The sequence below is a fragment of the Candoia aspera genome, chromosome 1 (assembly GCF_035149785.1).
Source record: "Candoia aspera isolate rCanAsp1 chromosome 1, rCanAsp1.hap2, whole genome shotgun sequence".
Taxonomy (NCBI): domain Eukaryota; kingdom Metazoa; phylum Chordata; class Lepidosauria; order Squamata; family Boidae; genus Candoia; species Candoia aspera.
The window spans coordinates 194,371,875-194,394,121 of NC_086153.1; the positions used below are offsets into that span (position 1 = coordinate 194,371,875).

Sequence of the window (22,247 nt, forward strand, 5' to 3'; positions counted from 1 at the left end):
GTAATTTTTAATAGTATCTAATGTTTTGGTTTATATATGAACAGAATGCCATTCTTCCTATTACTGTACTATAAATTCTGTTTATAGCTTCCAAAGGCTTTGGCTTTCTTTCTCCTTTCCAATGAATTAGTGAATATTCCCTGAATCTGTTTTGGTTTACATTCATAGTGTCCCCATTTCACTCAACTGCTTACTTCAAGTAACAAGTAACTCATTCCAGCAGTAAGTTATGTATCTTACATAACTCCAAAAAGAAAGTCACCCTCTTAACAACTTCCTCCCTGACTAAATCTACTGTCAGAGTTTCGTTATCAATAACAGAAGTACTCACAGAATAGTCATTAATAGCATAGTAGTTTCAACAACAGCCATAAATCTTTCAAATCCTTCATCTAGGGATTACAATTTTGGCCCCAGTTCAGAGAAAGGGAGGAGGAAGAACAATGGAGTTAACTGAGCAAAACAGATGAGAAATACAGTGATTTCACCTTCTCTTGATGCTTTGGATTGTTGAAAAGATATAACCAGTATTTAGGACTTATATCAACCCTAGATTTATCAGTCCATCCCATTCCAGCTAATAGTTCATTTTAATCAAACACAATGTAGGTAACATATTTAAAAAATCTTCAGTAAAAATTACTTTAAAAAACCAATGTGGGTAATATAGACTAGATAGCTTAGGCATTTGTCCATCAACTTTGGGCTGGGTTGAGAGCAAGCAGAAACAAAGTAAGTTTAAAAGTGGAGTGCTTAATAACAAGATAACAGAAGCTTCAGATAAGCCAGGTTCTGTGACAAATTGAGGTTTGGTCCATGCATGATGGAGCATATTTCAACTACTGTGTATAACTACTTCCTCAGCTTGCAGCTAAACAAGTTTGAGAAACTGACACTTGGTCTGAAGGCAAACAGAACTGATCCTCAAAAGGTGCTAAAAGTTACTCTTTTGGCCCTTTGGGAACACTAAATTCCTGTGATCATTATAATCCAAATAAGTGTATTAATACTTTTTGTTAGTATGTATCCAATTTATAAAATCAACCTTCTTATCAGATCTTTAACTTACAGCAATAGATGGAGTACCTCCACCAATTCTTAAAAATAATTCAACCACACTAGTAGGTGGACTTGTATTTGGTAAGATTTCTTCAAGTCATGTATAACTTGTTTTATTGTAAGCCGCCCAGAGTCCCCCCGTGAGGGGGAGATGGGCGTTGCATAAATTTATAAATAAACAAACAAAACACCTAGTACTTTAATGGGTCCATGCATATCATTTCCTTGGTAACAAAACCAAACTGATTTGCCATTGCCTTCTTCCAAGATGTTTTTCCATCTTTCCAGACTTTCAGCCCTAGGATTTTCTGGATTGGATTTCCATCCAAGTACTAACCAAGTTCAACCCTCTTTAACTTGTTCAAGATCAATCAGATTTGGCTAGGTGCTACCGTAAGTTCCAAAGCTTGTACAGTTTTAAAAAATGTATTACTTGAAAAATAGTTACCACCCCAAAGTAATTTTAGAAATATGTAGAAGGTAACCTGTTAAAATAGAAGCATTTCTTTCATGAGTCCTTAGATGTGCATAAGGTGTGGGCAAGGGAAGGCCTCATGTCGCACAACTGCAGTTATCCTCGTAAATCATGTTTTGATCTTGTGCATAAGGATTGGCAGAAACCAAAAACTGAAGTCTAAATTTCCTATAAATATATGTAAGATGTTATCTTTGGGAAGGAGGGCATTTTTATTTAAAATATTTTGACTCCTGTACCCAACTCACAGATACAAAAGTAGAAATTTCTATCAAAAGAACTAACGGCAACCAGAATTAGAAAGAAATTAAAATACATTATAGATGCAAACTCAACAGCAACATTAAGTTGTTATGATAAAAAGAATTCCACAATTAACTTCCAAAATATCAGAAATAGTAATGGAAGCAAGCAAACTGAACAACTTATTAACTGGAAAAAACTTGAACAAGAAATGAAAACAAATATAGTACAAATTCAGTGCCTTTGTCATACAGATTTAGAAATATTAATAGTAAGATAAACAAGTCCATTTTCAGCCTCTTAGTAAAGTGTTACAGATCCCACTCTTAGTCCACCAAATTTGAGTCACATTATGTTGGGAACCTGCAGATACCAAGTCTGTAATGATCCTAGATTCAGTGGAAAGAAGGACTGCACACATGGGAAGCAAACATATAATCACCAAGGATAAAAGTTACTGCTCTTTGATCAAAAATTTACAATAAATACAATGAATAACAAGCACACCATTGAAATGCATAGGACAGAATATACACAATAAATGAATCATGTGTGAAAAACATGTATTGTAAGGAAGTGCTGGTGCAATTACATGCACAATGACGATGTGGACTTCTTCCCAGGAAGAAGACACTCCCCCAGAACTCAGGTGGAGATTAGGAAAGGGTCTCTCTTCCTCAGGATCCTACCCTTCTCCAGAACTTCCCATCTCTCTTTCAGCTGCCCTGTTGTGCAAATTATAATTCAGTTCTTAAATCCTCTCTGGAATGCTAAAAGGTGACCAATTTACCATGCAACCTGACCTGTAAAGAATTTCATCACTTCTAAACCCACATACCTTTGGTGAACCAGTTAAGTTCAATAAAAGGTTCTAAGTAGTACATGTTCTTCTGAAATGTTATAATTTGTTCTCTTGATGGGTGCTCTTATTATGTGGATAGGAAAGATAAATGGATAATTCAAGCTGCAAACTGTTCTGTCATACCCCTGTTCACTTTCTGCATAAGAAATATTGTAGCTGTGTTAAATTAAGGATGTCAGTCCATTTATCCATTGGACACTGCCAACTGACCACCTTTTTGTTGTCCATGTTGATGAAGCATGAGTCAAGAATATCCTTGAGTAAAAGAAAAATTAACTTTTTTACCATTCTGGGAAAGCAAAATGGCAAGAATGACAGTGCCTCCCTTGTTTTCAAAATCCTGCAGGAGTTGGCCTCACTTAGCCTCACTCAGCTCTAAGACAACACTGATTCCAATGCTTTACTGTTTTTTCTGACATCTGGATTTGCAACTGTGATGCAGAGCTTATGCTACTGATGATGTGCTGTGTTTGCAAGGATTTCTGAAAAGGGCTTGAAGGGACTTAAGAAGTATGAAATGCTAAACCATGATTTGTTTTAACCATGATCTTTGGAATAAGCCACAACTAGTTGAGACCATACCACATACTAAATTAAAAGCAAATCATGTTACAGCTTGGGGTAATAGATAAATGCAGCCTGTCATCACAGGGCCACAGAACTAGCTTGTCTGTTTTTATTTGTACAAGCCTGACCAGAATCTTCCTGTTTTTGCAGCCCAAAACTGAAGAGCACAAAGCAAATTCAAACACAGTCATTTTTGCTATTTGGACACATGCAATTATTGTATCATAGGAAGGGCTTTCCAGCTGGCCAAACAGGTTGCAAAATCCAGTATTGCCCCTGCCAACTGACATTGAATCTCTAACCCCTTAATTGGAAAGATGCAAGGTTAAGCCTGAGGTTTTTCTGCATGTGTTCAGCCATGGCTCTGAGATCATCCACTGTGTGCTCTCCAGATGTTGCTGAACTTCTACTCCCAACAACTTCAGCCAGTAGGCCTGCAATCTGGAGTGGCTGGCATCGATATCCAGTTTCTATTTTATAAAATGCATTAGGCTGAATCAGCCCAACACTTGATTGCATGGCTTCTCAACATCTCAGAACATGCCGCACCTTAAGCAGTGCAACATCTGGATGGTCCTAACCACTAAGGCTGAACTGAGAGGGAAGGGGTACAGGAAGCAAGACCTCTCAGTCTTCAGACATCTGAAGGAACAGTTTCCTCACTAAACTAAGGCATTCCATATATATTCATGGGCCTTTCATCTTTCCTTGGGTTAGTCTCATGTCCTCCGGGCAAGTGGGAGGTTCTACCTATACTCAGAGAATTCAGTCCTCCGCAAAGAACTTAAACTGCCACTGGGTGACACACACACACTGGGGTGAAGAGAAAGAGGACTTTGTTTTGCCTCTGTAGAGCTCTTCAGAATGACCAAAGTTTGCAAAGCACATAGTTAGTAGTTTTAACTTTGTACTTCGTTATTCTTCAAATGAGGTCTTAAAATACACAACTTCCAGAAGTTGCAAGTTCTCTAAGTTTTGACTGATTAATTGCCTAACGTGCATTTTTTGCCAGCAAATGCTACATCAGCCTTAACAACAATCAGACAATGCAAACCATATTGTTGTCTTAATGTCAGCAAGAAATGGTATTGCCCACACTACTGGATTCTTGTTTGCCTGAATACTGGAGTGTTTATCTTCATTATTTAAGCAAGCACAGCTTTCGAAGCATGAACACGAACTGGTACTTTGAACTGGTTAACAAACAATGGCCACAGTATAGCCAGTTCTTGTCCTGAGCCAACTGGTTGAGGCTCCCTAGGAGACGCCAGTACACAAAGGAGGAGATCTCATTCTGCATTTGGATTAACTAGCTTAACTTTGTTCTTCATGAGTACAAAGTCCTGCACATAGACCGGCATCCTTGAGAGAGGGATCCAAAGAATTTTAGCATCCATGCCTGCAGTGTAATGAGTCTGTGGATATTTGCTTATTAAGGCATGTTCCATGCACTTCACGACCAGTGAGAGGTTTGAATTCTGGCACATTTTAACTAATTTTTCTTTCTTTATTGCATCTGGGAAAGAATAAAAGGGAGGGGAAAATATTTTCAGCAATAGGATTCAAGGCTCTTGATTACGTAATTAGGTGTGGTTATGGTTCTAAAATATAAAGACAAATTCCACTGGACTGCTGCATTAAGTACATACAGATACATACTGATACAGCTAACAAGATCTGATAGTTTAACACATAGTTTTGTTCTCTTATTCCACCAAGAATTCTGATAGCGTGATAGGGTAAGAGGGAGAAAGAGGATTTTGTACTTCATGCGCATGCACAAATTGGCTCATTCCTTGGGGCTGAGCAAAATCACTGATGCCAGGCAGGACCCTCACTAGTGACTTATAGCATCTTTTGGCATCATCCAATTACAGCTGTGCTGATACTACAGTAATGGGAGCGGGATTATAGTAACGCAATGATGGCTCAGTGACACTGGAAGATGCTGTGAATTTATTACTGGAGGAATGACCTTACTGGCCGTTAAGGAAAGGCAGTGGACGCCTAGGTAATTTTAGAGCCTAGAATTCATGGAGCTGCAGTCCACAGTTCTGAAGTTGCCAAGGTTGAGAGACACTGCTTTAGAAAAATACAAAATGGGCATCTGTAGCAATAACGATCTACGTGACCAGCCAGCTACCCAGAATGTAAACTGTTTTTAAAATAAAAATGAAATAAGTTGCCATCAAGAGCCTCAACCCAGGTGCTGCTGCTGCTCCCTCCATGAAGGTGGGTTCTGGGGCTTGGTGCTGAGATGACCATCAAGCAAAGGGAAGGGTGAGGATAGTGCTCTGGGGGCTAACAAGGGTGATGAGATGGGATGGCCATGGCGAAGGGATCTCCCCATAGGCGAAATGGGGAGAAGGCGTTTCAGTGCTCACCGCATCACAGAAACCTGCAAGTCCCTTTCCGAACCAAGACGGGGCAGATTCCCCTGACATCTGACCACTCCAGAGTTTCTTTAGGCCCTTTAAATCATTTAATGGCTTACCTTCCTTGAGATAATGTTCGCCATACTGCTGTTGGACATTGGGAGGAAGGCTATTCCAAATGGCCAATTTTTCCTTTATGATCCGGACTCTATCAGAGAGCCCTGTTTTGAACAAGCCAGGCTGAATACTAGACACTTTCACTCCAAAGGGCTTCATGTCCTGTCTGCAAAACAGGAAATTCAGTAATTTATACTGGATGGATTTTTCAGAGAGAGAAAGTATTGCTAAGTTTGGTAGCACCTGGTCCTACTAACAAGTGTTATTAAATAGCTATTAAAAGGCATAAGCTTTCATGGGCTGCAGCTCCTGTCGTCAGATCTGAAGACAGGAGCTGCAGCCCATGAAAGCTTGTGCTTTTTACTAACATTGGTTTGCTGGAAAATGTGCTACCAGACTCTAGATTCTTTGCCAGCAGAGTCTAACACAGCTCTCCTCCTACAATGTCCGCTGCTGAATCTGTGTCTGCAGTTTCTGACAGCCATTATACTGGACTGCACTAAGGCTGTCTGGATGTTTGTTAATATTTAAAACTTTCTCTCCCCTTGGCATAGTATCTAAGAAAAACCATTTCTTTCCCAAGATACAACAGATTTAGGAAAAATAATCCTCTCCCCAAACCAGACTTCTCCTGCCCACATGCTGCCTTTTGCCACTACTTTACAAGTAAGAGAAGATTCAGTGTATGTTAAAGTATTGACTCACTTGCAGTGAACCATATATGGACAAGTCCTGTGGGTCTCTAGGTGGGTCCTCCTCTCCCCCTGCATCTATGTGAGGGACCCCTGCAAAGATTAGGAGATCACTATGCCCTTGCCTCCATCCAGCCATCTAAGTTTCGTGTGTACTGGAGCAGAAGTAACTGGCACGGAATAAAGCTGAATGATTGGATATGATGCTGACATTACAGCATGCTCAGACTGGACTGAGTCTTAGGCATGATGGACCTTATTTGTTGACTCCGGTCTTACCTTAAATTGTTGGTAAATGCTTCTGCTCCATATTTGGATGGACAATAACCACCTGAGCATATTGCCAAAACACCGCCAATGCTGGTTACATTTACTATTCTTCCTTTGGCTTTCTTCACCAATGGAAGCATGTGTAATGTAACGTTTATGAGGCCAATCAGGTTGACTTCAATGGGCACTCTAAAATGCTCAATCTTCAGCCAATCCGTTGGTGCTGATGCTCCCATGACTCCAGCATTGTTGATGAGGCCCCAGAGACCTGCAAAGAAACAAACCCTCCAAAATATTATGTCTGAATATAATAATTCATGTTCTGAAGCACTATGAAGAGCATTAAGAAAGACTGTACGGGCACACACATGCAGGTTGCAACAATCACAATCCAGAAATATTGTTTTAGCAATACATAATCTGTTTATCCTGGAAAGGACTAAAGGATGAAAACAAACCAGAAAACTGTCCAAAGGAGGATCTGAAAATCAAGTTCTGTGAGGAGCATCGCAGGAAGCTGCCATAATAAATGCTCTGTATAGCTAAGTATCACCTGCATTAACTGGCCGTGGCTGGCCACAGTTTTTATAGCCCTTCCTGGAAATATCAGGATTGATTCCAGATGCAAAGAAAAAGCCCTGTCACTACTGTTTATCCTGAAGAAGAGATTAGGGAAGGATGCCAAAGATCTGAAGTGCTGTTAGGCAGAGAGATTATTTTCAGACAGCTAGAACTAAAAAATGGAAGAGGGAGAGAATCTAGCTAAACATTAGGAGTGATACAGCCCAGTGGTACAAGCTGCTTGGCAGTAGAACAAATCCCTTTGGGTATGCCTTTGCTAGAAATATTGACTCCTTCTGCCAGTGCAGTCCCCAAAGTGCTTTCTGGACACAACTTAAGATATTGGTGTTCACCTTTAAACAGCCCTAAACAGCTTAGCGTCTGAACATATGAAAGATCCCCTTTGTGATGTTTGACCTTCCCGGATATTATGGTATACAGGGCAGGCCTTTTTGAAGATGCCTCATTGACTGGTCATACACTCTCTATTAGCCTTCAGCAGATAAGAGCAGCAAAGACATTTTTACTGGAGCTTTGATTTTTTCATTCTTCTACATTTTATTCTGCATCTCTGAATGCTCCATGAATGGAAAGGTGGGATAAACTCAACAAATAATACTCAGGAGAAAGTCCCGCTATGTTCAACATTCCCTGTGAGGAGATTTATAACTGCAGTCTCCACACCGTACTACTGTACAACAGCATCTTGCAACAGCAACTCTGGGTGGCTAACTCAAATACAACTAAACAATAATAAATCTACATAATCTGTCTGACATTCCTTTCCCATCGTCTTTAAAATGCGAAGCTTGAAGAAGGAGGACAAGAGGGAGGAAGAGTTACTTCTTTAATATAAGGAAATAGCTATAAAATAGAGTGGACTGTGGGCAATAGGTAAGTCACGATTCTTGTGCCAATTTCACAGGATCACCATTCTAGTCTAAGAGAGCTTTCAGCTTGACAGAGGTTCTCCTGGAGCGCCAGGGCTGAGGCTTAGCAAAATATAGAAACAGATCCCAGAGGCATCTTGCCTGTATAGGCAGACAGCTTTAAAATTCCCTCTGGATTAGGACAGGGTAGTTGTCGCTTCCACATTTTGTCATAAAACTGGCCAACAATGGCCCTACTCTAGTCTCCTGCCTTTTGGAATATCCTGGGAGAGAGTCCAAAATAAGCAGCAGTATAACTTCCATCAGCTTTCTCCAACCTGGTGCTTCAGTCCCTATCTTTCCTAGCCAGCATGGACTTCGCCATACTTGGGAACCAACAGGTTCAGGAAGGTTATTGTGAAGCAAAGCTTCCATCTTGTCTACAACCCCATTTCTGTGCATCCCATAAAGGCTCTGAAGCCCCAAGACCTCACTGCTCAACTCCATATTTAGCAGACAGAGGGTAACATCCAGGACAGGAATTTATTGCTTACCACGTTCTCCTACTTCCTTCTTAACTTGTTCTGCCGCTTGCTTGATGTTGTCTGAGTTTGTCACATCCAGCAACACCGTCAGGAGGTTATCAGAGGTCTCTTCTTTCAGTTCCTTTGCTCCCCTTTCAGTCAGGCAACCAGCAATCACTTGGAATCCTCGCCTATCAAAGGTTATAGCTGCCAGTTTTCCAAATCCAGAGTCACAACCAGTGATGAATATGTATTTCCCTTGAGGATCCGTATCATCTAAATTCTCCCCATCTCTCCATTTCCACCAAAAAAAGATGACAACTAACCATAGTATTAAATGGTACCACATGCTGAGATTCTGTTCAATTTCCTCCTGAAATAAATATGAAAATAGAATTGTCCCAGGCATTAGCTTCATGTCTTTCCCTTGACCCAGAACTTCAGAAAGGAAGGAAGGGAGGGAGGACCATGTCTGAGAGGCAGTAATTTCTCACATAAAAGCCACAGTTAGCTAATAATTCTTTTATGATTAATTAAAATGACCCAACAGGTCACACAAATTTTCTGGATTTCTTCACCAGGCAAGATGTTTAAAAAGCAGAGGTGGAAAAAAAGCCAGTAAATCTGGAAAACATGCTTGATGTTATAGTGATGAGTTATGCTACACAGATTGACATAAGATAGTGCTTATAGTCTGAATGTTACTAATGATTAATGGAGGAATGTGATTTTGAACTTGTGCTGATCCACTCTGCTATTCTGCTCTATTAGCTATATTAATATTACTTCCTTGCAGTTAATTCAGCCTACATAATTTTCTCCAGAGATCTTCCAAACAGGGCTACACACTGCACTATAACATAAACTGTTGGCTTGTGATATGAACACAGACGATATGATTTAGTGTGTCATAAAGCCTCAGCTAACTGTGGCTATTCAATAAATCATGTTTAAGCGAAACAGAGCTTAACCCGAATGCCAACATTTGTTTGATCTAGTCCGTACTTCCAATCCACGTCCTGGGACTAATCCACCGTAGTATATTTGAAGGCACAAAGTCACTGTCAGTTATTACCTAATTCACACTCAGCAAGAACGACTAATAAATAGGTAGCGAAGTAGGAGAAACAATTTCTTATGCCGTGCCACCTCGGGATTTCACAGAGGAACTTTGGTTCAATGATTTACCTATCTATACTCAAGGCTGCTCTATACAGTTCCTAAGCAACTGTTAATTTGGACTTCGTTCTTCTTATTTGAATCTGGTTTCATAACAATTATGTATACAGACTTACCAGAAAACTAAATGATTATGTATTTCAATAACCAACCCTGCCCAGGAACTTTTACTCTATAGGTAAAAAGATAGGAAAACACCTGTAAGACACGTTTCAGCACTAGTGCTCAAAGCCCACCAAACAGCTTCCGGGAAGACAATCCAACAAACACCGGTCCTCTTCCCCTCTGTCAAGAGAATAAACTATCGCTACTGGGTGTCCTTTCATGACACCCAAAACCATCCACCTGAGGGGATTCTGAGGGCCAGCTGTGGGAGGAGAGGTGAAAACCAAAAAGTTGCAAAACAAAATACTCATCCTACATACACTTACCCCAGCCATGCTGGACTGTGATTTAGATAAGAGGGTGCCTATTTTGTATGCTTTGTCTGAACCAAGAAGCGGTCTGCTTGCCTTATCCGTTTACTTCCTATTCTCTGAAGAACCCATTTTAAAAGCAGGACATTGCAGTCATAATGTTGCAGAACAGAACAGGTGGATGTGGTTGTCTTCACTTCTTTAGTAATTCTGTTCACACGGAAGTTGTTGAACCGCTTAACCTGAGGATGCAATAGTTACAGAAAACATATTATTTGTTCGGTAAGCTCATACGAATGCTGTAAATCACTCTGAAGCCAAACTTTATTTAGAAACTTTCTATGTCATTTTTTCATCCTTAAAAACAAGAATTTGGTATAAGTCATATCACTCACTATTTTAAATAAACAAATTAACAACATTCTGCCCATCTTTTTTTCACACTAATCCATCAGTTGTGTTACAAATTCTACAGATTGTTTATGTACATTTCTACACAGCCTTTTAATAAAAAATGTTCCCAATATCATGTTGATGCAATAAAATAATGATTTAAAAATAAAACTGAGAATCATTTTGAATACAAAACAACAGTTAAAGTGTATCCTCGATTAGATCTCTGACGTGGTTCCTTCAAGCATACTTGGCTACCGATTCATCACAGCAAGTACGTCCTTTCCCCATGTTGGCTTAGGATGATGGGAGTTACTGAAGGTATCTGGAGGGTTTTAGGCTGATGGAGGCTAGCATGATAATGTATTAATTTAAATAATCAAGGCAGGTTTCTTGGCTTCATTGCATCATCACATTTGAAGGGACAGATGAATTTGTAAGTACAGCAGACCCTGCCTTTCTTTTCCCCTAGAGAGGAAGAGAAGAAATGTAGCCTTGACCTCTTTGGACCAAAAGGCAGGAGAAAGGAAATGAGAGTGGGAGGAATTACAATAAAGCCCACCATGGCACTCCTGCATTCTGGTGCCATAACGTTTCTAAAACAAAAGAAACGAACTACAAAAGATTATGAACTTTTTTCTGAAAAAAACTACAGGAACTTGCTCTATTGAATTCCTGTTCCCATGTGTGCCTCTGGGGATTTCATTTATATATTAACGGAAGGTTCATTAAGCAGCAACAACTCTTTTTTGTCCCAAAATTCATCAAAAAAAATAATTTAGGTTTAAAGGTTTAACAACCTTTAGGTTTTGCATCCCTGCAGTAATTTATGAAAGTACATCCACATGTCCTGAAGAAATGTCTTTAGTTTAACAGCACTGGGGGCAGCAAAGGGATTTACAAATACATTTTTAAAAGTTTTAAGAATAATTGAACAGAGCCATTTCTCTCTTTCTTAAGATGTTTCATTTTGTAGAAAAGCTGGTATAATACTACTGGCTTGCTACTTCTATGGGGATGCTGTCTTAAAGAATTTTTACAAATCCTAGATGTTGTAACACTAACACCAGGTGAAAACCTAATTCCCTCCCTTTGCATTTTAAGGGACAAGTTTACATGCTCCATTCAGATTTTGAAAAGGGTACTCCAGCTGAACTGCTGAGCTCTATAATTCCTTTAGATTATTATAAGCTCTCTGTATTCTCTCTACTGACTGCATTACTGAAGTCACGTTAACAAGTTACAAGTCTGTGTACAAAGAGTATCAGTATGTCTGGGGAGGGGGGGAATAAATTCAGAAATCCCAATTTCATTCAGATTTTGCTGATTTAATTTCCAGAGGAAAATCCCAGAGGAAATCAGGAGCTAGTAAGGCATGAATTCCTCCTGGAAAAAAATGGAAATCAATTTACCTTCATGGCTACTTCATCTGTTGCTACTTGCAACTGCAGGAATCCCTATCATTTGTCTTTTTGGTCTTCTGGGGTAACGATGGAAAACCAAGAGTGAGCTGTCCCATCTTAGGAGAGCAATCCCAAATGTACAGACTTTGGCAAAGTGCACCTATATAGAGAAATACCTTTACATTCTTTAGACAATGTGGCAGTTCTCCTAATTTTGCCAATCTGGCCAGGAGGAATCAAAGAAAAACAGACTGAAAATAAATAGAGGACTTAAGTTACACCGTAAGCAAACTTTGGCCTGATATAGAAGGGGGGCATCTTGCAGCCTATGAGCAAGCCAGAAAAATCCCTAAAGCTAATGTTGGTCCAAATGATTAAACTAGCTAATCTGATTGTGTTAACTATATCTAGACTCATTAAGTTTTCATCCTACCATCAAGAGCTTCATGCCATGCTCAGTTTGTTTCAGTCCTGATTTAAGGAGGGAAGGAAGGCTAACTGTCCAAGAAGGAGCTGAGCGTTTCTGAACATGGGGATAAAGTGACAGCAAGTCTTTCCACTCTTCTAGTTGAAAGGAAGTATTGATTAATGTGCTCCAGTGACTGGATTAACTCCCATGATCCTTGACCTGCTGTGCTGGAGAGGTTGATGCACTAGATCTACTGGATTCCTTCAGTAGTCAGAAGCCTGAGACTCCAAGCAGAGTTTAATGATGTCACAAGACAAGGGCCAGTGATGTCACAAACACCATAAATTCTTAGAGAGAACCACACAAATCAGAAAGCTCAAGGAAGTCAACCAACTTTATTCTTAGATACATGTCTTCTCAAAATGATATTTGTGCAAATATACAGGCAATCCCACCCATAGCAACCTTCTTCCACTATTCTCCAAAATCTATTTCCTTCTAACATACTTTCCCCAGGGTCACTCCCAAATTATGGAGCACTGTTTCTCAGGAATTGTGTCTGGTTACTACACTCTCTGCTTTTGGAAGGGTGTCCAGACACCGCTTTCTGACTTGGCCTTCTAAATCGCTTTACTAATGCTTTAATTGTGCGTCTATTATTTAATTATGCTTTTAATTCTGTTCTTTAAAAATTATTCCTGTATTTTCTGTTGCTGTTGGCTGCCATGAATATCTTCGTTGGATGAAACATCGGATATAAATCCAATTACCAAAATTTTGTAGCAAAATTTTGTAGCAAAATTACATTTTCTTGTCTCTATTTTTCTCATTATGACTTATATATTTTGCAGTTGATGTCCCCCAAATATTAACCTATCCACACATCCAAATAAAATATGAATGCACATTGTCCGTCAAGTAAGGAAGAGTGCCATACATTTTATCCACCGTTGCTGTGGGTGACTGAAGAAAGAAGGATCTGGAGTGTGACAGTACAAAAGACAGTGAGACAAGGCTACTTAAATCATGCCCTGGGAACAAAGCAAAGCCAATGTCATGGGGGTAAAATTGAGATTATGGTGGCATTTTATGTTATAAATGTGCCTTCAGGTTTGTGAAGGAATTGGGCAGGGAGTGGGAAGGGGAGTTTAAAGAAAGACACAAGCAGCTGATTTAGGACCTCGTTTCCTTTGTTATATATAACATAATGATAACATATCATTATGTTATATATAACAAAGGAAATGAGGTCCTAAATCAGCTGCTTGTGTCTTTCTTTAAACTCCCCTCCCCTGTCTCTGCCCAATTCCTTCACAAACCTGAAGGCACATTTATTGAGTTGTATTAAAGTAGAATACCAAGAAGGATGACACAATTAAAAACATACAAGACGATCTTGTTCCATTCTCACCATCCCACTTGCTATTCTCTTTCTCATTCATATCTTGACTCACGGTAGGGGAGTGCTTCTCCATTTGGCTTGGCAAACTACACAGTTCTGTGATGCCAGATTCACAATCAGTACTACAATCCAGAGCATCACCAGCCAAGGCCAAGGAGCCAATACAGAAAGGAGGAGACACAAGGTGGACAAACTTTATCCCCTCCTTTCCTTCATTGCCTTTGAGGGCAATCGCTGCTGGTGCCTGCTGCTACACTCTATCCCTCCTTCTCTTCCAGCACAATCACAAGGGTGTGGGAGAGAGAGAGCACATAGTGGAAAGGGGTCCTCTCTTTTAAAGTAGCGGGGAAGCACAGTGTGGCAAGGCTGAAGTGGTATATTTTAAGAGACCACCATCTAGAGATGTGTGTGGTTGGTCTGGCTGCCCACACCAACTTCACATATTTTGGGCCTTCAAGCTATTGAACAAGCTGACAGCAGAGACTGGCAAATCCAGTTGAATTCCAGGGAATATCTTTTGGCAGGTGCAGGCAGGGGAACAGCCCCAATGCTTTACAATTGGTTTGTAGTTATTATCTCACCTTCTTTAACAGCTGATTTGAAAGCAAACCTAAGAATTTAGGGGATTGTTGTCCAGGGCTGGCCTCGTCAATAGATATACTGAGGCACCCTCCTTTGGCAACAAGTTTGAGGTGTTGTCCCCTAAGAATGGCCTAATTCTGGTCCAGTGCTGAAATTTGCAAAGATCATACAGCAACATCTAAACACATATCCATTAATCAGATTTTTATCTATATTTACTGAATAATTACTATACTCAGTGGGGATGAAACTAAATTGCTAAAGCTTTGTGGTGATTCATCATTGGCATTTCAATCAATTAATCAATTAAATAAAAGGTAAGTAATGAACTAAACCATTTAATTCACTTTTTATAACTAGAAGCCAAAGGCGAGATCACAAGGTAATGTTGTTCTTTACAAGAACTGGTAGGTGGGGCACCTCAGCGAACCATTGGTTTGCCCTTGCCTTTGTCCTAGGGCTGGAGGGACTGGCCCAAGGTCACCCAGCTGGCTTTGTGCCCAAGGCGGGACTAGAACTCCCAATCTCCCAGTTTACTAGCCTGATACCTTAACCACTGCACCAAACTGGTAGTTTAAAGGACGAGACAATGGAAAGACTGATGCAACAAATACAGCTAAGTAACACGCTCCAGTCATTTCAGGATAGGACTATTTTGAAGCTACTTGGCTTCCTTTTATTTGACATGTTAATTAACAGCACTGATTTTTTGTTTCTGAAGAAATGTACTTAAAAATACAACAAATAGTTCTAGTGATTGCAAAATGGTGATACAACTCTTCCGCATTCATCACCTATTCCTTAATTTTTGTGTTCTATAAAATGTATTACCAGTTATATTTTAATATGTTTAAACTTTAAAAAAAGAAAAGCAGTATTTTAGTTAGTTTGTAAGAAAGGAATTAAGGGTGCCAAACAAATCATATATGGACATTTGTCCCACAAAATGGCCAATAGTTAGCTCACACAGGTACTGATCATCCTACAGCAATTTTTATATCATAAATAAAATCGGTTCTTACCCTGTTAAAGAAAATACTGTGGGCAGGTGCCATAAATGGAAAAGCTCTTGCAGCTACAGCTTGGCTAGAAGAGTGCTTGGTTGTCTCACTCCTCCACCAGACTGGAACATTAAAGCAAGGTTTATGGTATCACAAGAATTAACAAAGCTAGCAATTATGAATCACTTATGAGTCATTCGGTTTCAAGCTCTTGGAAAGACATGCCAGAAGCAAGAATCTTATTCATAGTCAAAACGGGGCAGATAAGGAACTCTTCAATAGAATTCTTAATTTTTTTCAGTAATTTTAAATCATTATTGCACTTTTATTGAAATGTAACTATCGTGTAACTATTTTTAAGCTGTCTAAGGAGTTTTCTTGTAAAGTGAAGGGTGGAACTGCAATAAAATAATAAATCTGAAAATATTTCAGTGTAGTTAGAAAACAAGGAAGGTGCCATAATAGTGATCTTGTCTCAGAATTTCACTTTCCTTTCAGTGAATTTATTTCTACATTCCTTGTAAATTTCTTTGCCGTATGTTGCAGGAATGAACACAAAGCTGTATTTTCCAGGATAGCAATTGATGATCAAGCACATTTAAAATATTTATAATTACAAATACTTCTCTCTAGTGTGCATGTTGTATTTCAGACATAGTTAAATGCCTTCAGATACCCGCTGCCTCTCTTCAAACCACGCTGCCACAAACACTTGGGGATGGGGATTTTTAGAAAAAAGTTAAAAGATTTTAAGCTTCTCAGGGCCAAAGCAGTGACATCTCAAGAGGGAGGGAGGCAGCAACATTTTTAGCTGTTTGTTTTGTTTAAGAAGTAAGATAGGTGTGTTAAATCTAGCAGAGTTATTATATAAATATAGTTTATTATTTTGGGGGGGGTTTTTAATGAAAAAGTATTTTCATTTAGAAACTTAGTGCATGATCTGGAAAGCTTCAGGGAGGTGTAAAACAGGACCTAGGGCTATAAAAAACAGGTGAAATGGCCAAATCCTGCTGTAAGATAAATGTGACACAGGCTTACAATAAGAGCTTTGCTGCTAACCCTCTTCATAAGCTGGTTGGGTTCTCAAGCCCTCTAGCACTAAGACCCTTTTTTGCCCAGAAAGGGTCATTCTGCAATGGTGTAACAACTGGGGTGAGAGATGGACGAAACAATTAGCTGTGTCCTCCTTGCATGAATACCAGCAATTCTGAAAGGATCTCCCACATGAAGTGGGAGGAAGAGCCAATTAACTACCTTTGGGCTCCTGGGTGATCAGTATGAAACTCAGTGACACCAAGGGCAGCATCTTCTGTCTTTCTAGTCATTACTATAGGTCCATATCCACTGCTCCCTAACGTGCTAGGAAGGAGATTTTACCTACATTGGCTTATTGGCTTCAGCAACCCTGTGTTTCTGCTTTCCTCACAAGGTAGTTCTTGAATTAGCTATATGGTAGCTGGAGCCTTGGGACATATTAGTTTTAACAAAAAGTGGGTACATGACACTACACAACCTGGGAAAAGAGTTCTTCGTAGCAGAGCAGGGAACCCGGGATCAAGACTGCAACTAATTTGGTGGGCTGGCATGTTAGGACAGAATGATGTGACCAACTCATGTAGGGACATAGCCAAAGTCTGAACCTTCTGGAAGGTGTTGTCCAAGAGGTGGGCGATGTGAGATATTGGCTAGTAGGTATGTGGCTGATTGCTGGAACTCTGCCTCAAGGGCACCAAACCCTTGTATGTTGTAACCAATGAAGTTCTGGTCCCAATATTTATTCCAACTGTAACATGAAGTTGTGTGGCCAGTGCAATCCAATAATAAAAATTTCCTATATATCTCTATCTCTAATATCCATATCCAGTTTGGTCTAGTGGTTAAGGCTGCAGGCTAGAAACCAGAAGCCAGTGAGTTCTAGTCCCGTCTTAGGTATGGAAGCCAGCTGGGTGCCCTTGGGCCAGTCATTCTCTCAGCCCAACCCACCTCACAGGGTTGTTGTTTGGGGAAAATAGGAGGAGGAAGGAGTATTAGGTATGTTCCCTCCCCTTGAGTTATTTATAAAAATAATATAGGCAGGATAAAAAAATATAAAAAAAACAAACAAGCTTGGAATTGAAGAAACCTGCTCGTATTATCTGGAAAGAGTATATCCAGAATTGTGGACAATCCCTTTTTTCTCTTTTGCTGGCAATAGCTGTTACGGAAAGAAAAATTAACATTCTGGGGGGAAAGTCACTTGCTTAGTTCCAGCTTATTATATTCCTACTTGTTACTCAGCAGCAACAGTTGGGAACACAGGCATGGGTTTACTCCTTAAAACATTGGGTCAGTGATTTTGGCACATGACATTTGTTTATGCTTGTACATGAGCTAATCATGTAATTAGTTGTGTTGTAATACCATTTCTTTCTCAAAAGAAATGCCTTCGGTGGACGTAACATTTCAGATACGCAACAAAAAGGTGTAGCAAATATTTGTTTTATTTTAACCCAACTTTCTAACATCATGAGATATAGGTGTCTGCAGGTAAAGGGGGCAAGGGAAGGTCAGATGATGAAATGTGCTTTGCCACATTATGACACAAGTGATGTGACCTACAGTACATACTTGCATGTAACATTAAGATTCAACCACAGAAATCTGGGGTTTGCATGATCATGCCATGACATAGCTATTTATCATTTTACATCATCACAGTTTGTACTGAACACCGATGCTGTGGAGCAGTTTCTGTTTTGGTTGCCAAGCACTGTCACAGGTATCTACAGGAGATGAGATGAGTGAAGGGAAATACATACAGGTACTCCTCACTTAACAACCATTTGTTTAGTGATGGTTTGGACTTACGACGGTGCTAAAAAAAAATGTTTTACAACTGGTCCTCAGAACCATCATAGCATCCCCATGGTCATGTGATCACAATTTGGGCCCTTGGCAACCGGTTTGCATTTATGACCATTGCAGCATCCTGCAGTCACTTGATTGCTATTTTTGACCTTCCAGGCCGGCCTCTGGCAAGCGAAATCAATGGAGAACTGTGTGATTCACTTAATGACCATGTGGTTCGCTTAATGCCCATACTTATTCACTTAACCACCACTGCAAATAAGGTCGTAAAATCAGGTCAGATTCACTGAAGCAGTATGTCCCAGAAAATCCTGGGTTACTATAAGCTGTGTTCATTCAACACACTCTGACAGACAGCCTGTTAAATATGCTTTCCACAGTCCATGAAGAGGCACAAGAGTGGGCCAGCATAATTTGCTCTGTTCCACTGCCTCAATAACAAGGCTGGACACTGGTTTTAACAATTTACTACAGGACCACTGAAGATGGGGCAATTGGTGATTTCTCCACCGGTGGGAAAATGCCCATCGATCGCTCCCCCTCACATGGGCTGGGGCTGAAGACCAGTTCAAGAGATGGGGAGAGCAGTGGGTTTAGCCATCTGTCAGAGTCCATTGGAGTTCAACTAACTAAGAAAGAATCTTTACATCTAAATCCTGCTCCAACAATCTAGCTGCAGTTAAGCTGTCAAGATTGTAGAGAAAGCAGCAGGCCTGGGGTTTTCTAAGAAGAAAAGAACTCTGAGCAACAGAGGAGCAGCAGCAAATTTTCCTCCACAGCTAGAAGCACCAAGACCAAGATCAGCAGAGAGAGCAATAGACACTGCAGCCACTTGAGACAGGTCCTGGTCTACTGGCCCTCCAGATCCCCTTCTGTGCTTTCCTGTTGCTGCAGCTCCTCTTCAGGGGGGATTACCAGTCCAGCAGCATGAATGAAAATGGCCGTGGAAGGAAGTTGGCAGTGACCAGGGAGGAGCGGGGCTGTCCACAGCAGCTGAAAGCAGCCAATAGAAGCTAGGCAGGTCCCAGCTCCTGCTGGGTCATTAGCATGGTTGCCACCAAAGTGACATACGGGTACTCCTCACTTAACAACCAATCATTCAGCAACCGTTTGAAGTTATGACAGCGCTGAACCAACTGGGTACTTATGCCTAGTCCTTGAAGTTACAGCCATTGCAGTGACCTCACAGTCACATGATCAAAATTTGGGCACTTGGCAATCCACCCGGGTTATGACTGCAGGGTGTGCTTCAACTTCCCCCCACCTCTGCCCTTTTGGCTTCCCTGCACTCCGCCCCCCCTGCCCCCCCACCCTGCACTCTGATGCCCTTCCTGCACTGTGCTCCACCACCCCTGCTACCTGCAGTGGTTTACTATCACTGGCATCAACTACTAAATTTACTTAAGAGTTAATTTCGGTTTGTTTCTCTGCTAGCTTAACATGTGTGCACCCAGCTGATTTGATCAGTTTATGATTCGAAGTACTGTGTCACCTCAGAAAATGGATTAATTCAGTAACCAGGTTAAACACATTGTGAACTTAGGCTATAGTATATCATGAAAACCAGCAAAGTTTATTTAGAGTGAAGTATACATATGGGTATTGTGAGAATAAAATCGCAAAAAAGATGTGCAAACATAGTACCCTAATTATTAAGAGAATATTGGTTATTTCCCAAGTGTTGGCACTGCTGTATAATAAATGCAGATGGCAAAACTAGGATAAATCCCAGCTAGTTGAAGTAGAGGAGAAGAAGGAAGTGCAAGCAAGTGAAATTAATTTTTAGAACTTATTTTGGAGTCCTTCACAATGCAAATTCGTCTGAACGTCACTAGGAAAAATTTAGGTTCTTGACTGTCTTTTCAGCTCTAAAAAAGTTCAGGCTCTCACAGCCATTTGGAACTGAGAAAGCGTCCCCAGAACTATCCATCTCCCAGCCACCATTTCTTCGATGTCTGATTAGGTATTTGGAAAAGCCCTCCTGCCAATATCCCTTTCGGATAGATCTGGGGACAGAGAGATGACAAATCTTTTCACGAATCCACCAGGAGAGGCGGAGCTGCCCCTGGAACACGCGTTGTTCCTCCCTGCTCAGACCAGGTTACGGGAATGACTGTCCCTGGTCGCTGCCGTCCTGTAAGGATAACTGACCCTAATTAATATGCGGGGAAGGGAGGGAATGGCCTTACCTGCTCCGTTAGCTGCTCTCCGTTCATCTCAAGAGCTCTGGCTACTCTCGGAGCAGGTTCTTTATGGAGGAAGAAGAGATTTTGCTTAGAATATTTATAGAATCGGAGAAACCCCGGGCTTCTGCGAGATCACGTGACCAGCTGCTCGTCCGCAAAGCCTGCCCCGAGAGGGAGGGCGTGGGCCGCCCCACACAAACCACAAGGAGGGTTGGAAAAAGGAAGCAGTTCCTGCAGACTTTCTTCCTAAATCTCTGTACTGTATAACCACCACCTCACAACTCCCTTTATTATCCTTAATAAGTTATGCTGTTGCCTCAGTTCTCCTTCACAATTTCCTTTGCGAGCAGAAGCAAGAATTTGGGCGACGCTACCGTCCTAAACTGCGCGATTGTCTCATCCCCTTTGTCGGGCCTGCTTCCCCCTACCGTAAAAGTGCTACACAAGGCTGCTGTCCTGGGCCAGACCGGCCTCTGAAGTACAGCTTTGCAACCTGCAATATGAGTGCAATGGGGATTATTTTTATCACAGCGCACTGGCAGTATAGGTTATTTTAAGGTTTACAAGTTATTTATAAAAAAAGGAGGACTAGAATAGCATGAGTCATTAATAACTTTACTCCTACTTCTTGTTTTGGGGTAGACATATTTCTGTCCGATACCACTTACTTGACAAGTCTTCTATTAGTATATTGCAGCAATCTTACCTCCAAAAACTTTCCCATGAAAATGAACTGGATAGTTTCTTCTTCTGTCAGCAAGTGGGTTAACCCATTGTCTTCCTTAATTGGTTTAAAAAAAATCAAAGTGCTTGAGCAAGGTAAGGTAAAGGTTTCCCTTGACATTAAGTCCAGTCGTGTCCAACTCTAGGGGGCGGTGCTCATCTCCGTTTCAAAGCCGAAGAGCCGGCGTTTGTCCGTAGACACTTCTGTGGTCATGTGGCCGGCATGACTAAATGGAACGCCGTTATCTGCCCGCCGAAGTGGTGCCTATTAATCTACTCACATTTGCATGTTTTCGAACTGCTAGGTTGGCAGGAGCTGGGACTAGCAACGGGAGCTCACCCCGTCATGCGGATTTGAACCACCGACCTTCCGATTGGCTAGCTCAGCAGCTCAGCAGTTTAACTCACAGCGCCACCGCGGCCCTTTTGGTAGTTGGGCATAAATGAATGGGTGGAATAAGTAGCTGACTCTCAATTCCACAGAGGCTAAAACAACTTGTATTGAAATTGACTGTAATAACAGAATCCTGCAAGTTTGATCGCCCTGAGGCGTCTACTATCTTGTTTCTCAGGACTTGAAAAAATGTTTCAGCTCCTTTTGCCTAATTTCTGCATAGTTCCATCAAGGTCATCTTCCTTAATCTCTACACTGGCTGCCTTGTATCTCATTTTGCAAAGGCTAATCCAGATCCCCTCCAGATCTCTTGGAGTACTATCATAGTCATGCTGGCTGGGGATAATAAGAACTATAGTTTTACTATATACAGTGTATATACATATACACATCCATATACATAGTCTTACTATATACTATATATGGACCAAGAGAGGGAGGTAGGCTAGAGCAGTGTTTCTCAACCTCAGCAACTTTAAGATGTATGGACTTCAACTCCCAGAATTCCTCTACCCGGTATTCTCTAGATGTGGACTTTGTTGGCTAATAATTATGGATGTTAAAATCCAAACTTTCTGAAGGGCACCAGGTTGGAGAAGACATAAATGTCATGTTAGACTGACATTAGAGCTTGGCCCACAACAAATAAAAAAGTTACCACAGATGACGTGTGTGGCATTACTCACACCATGTGACCT

The 22,247-nt window shown here is 40.8% G+C and overlaps 1 protein-coding gene across 2 annotated transcripts; it reads right to left on the reverse strand.

Annotated features, from left to right (window-relative positions):
- Window positions 1-4,156: 4,156 nt before the first annotated feature.
- DHRS9 (dehydrogenase/reductase 9) lies at window positions 4,157-20,492 on the reverse strand. Of its 2 annotated transcripts, none has more exons than XM_063292201.1 (6): window positions 20,436-20,492; window positions 10,225-10,451; window positions 8,645-8,987; window positions 6,670-6,928; window positions 5,701-5,864; window positions 4,157-4,722 (listed from the first exon to the last, which is right to left on the reverse strand). In XM_063292201.1, the coding sequence occupies exons 2-6, from the start codon at window positions 10,231-10,233 to the stop codon at window positions 4,496-4,498; spliced, it is 1,002 nt and encodes a 333-aa protein (XP_063148271.1). In that variant the 5' UTR covers window positions 10,234-10,451; window positions 20,436-20,492; the 3' UTR covers window positions 4,157-4,495. The 2 variants fall into 2 exon arrangements, with proteins under 2 accessions (XP_063148271.1, XP_063148262.1); XM_063292192.1 differs by lacking the exon at window positions 20,436-20,492 and adding an exon at window positions 15,421-15,521.
- Between the last annotated feature and the right edge of the window lie 1,755 nt (window positions 20,493-22,247).

What these genes read in the sequence shown, in the direction of transcription:
- DHRS9 (XM_063292201.1), bottom strand. An exon ending in GAAGGAAGTAGGAGAACGTG is followed by an intron (nt 6,929 to 8,644) that starts GTAAGCAATAAA and finishes GTTTCTTTGCAG; the next exon opens with GTCTCTGGGGCCTCATCAAC. An exon ending in GCATTTACCAACAATTTAAG is followed by an intron (nt 5,865 to 6,669) that starts GTAAGACCGGAG and finishes CCTGTTTTGCAG; the next exon opens with ACAGGACATGAAGCCCTTTG.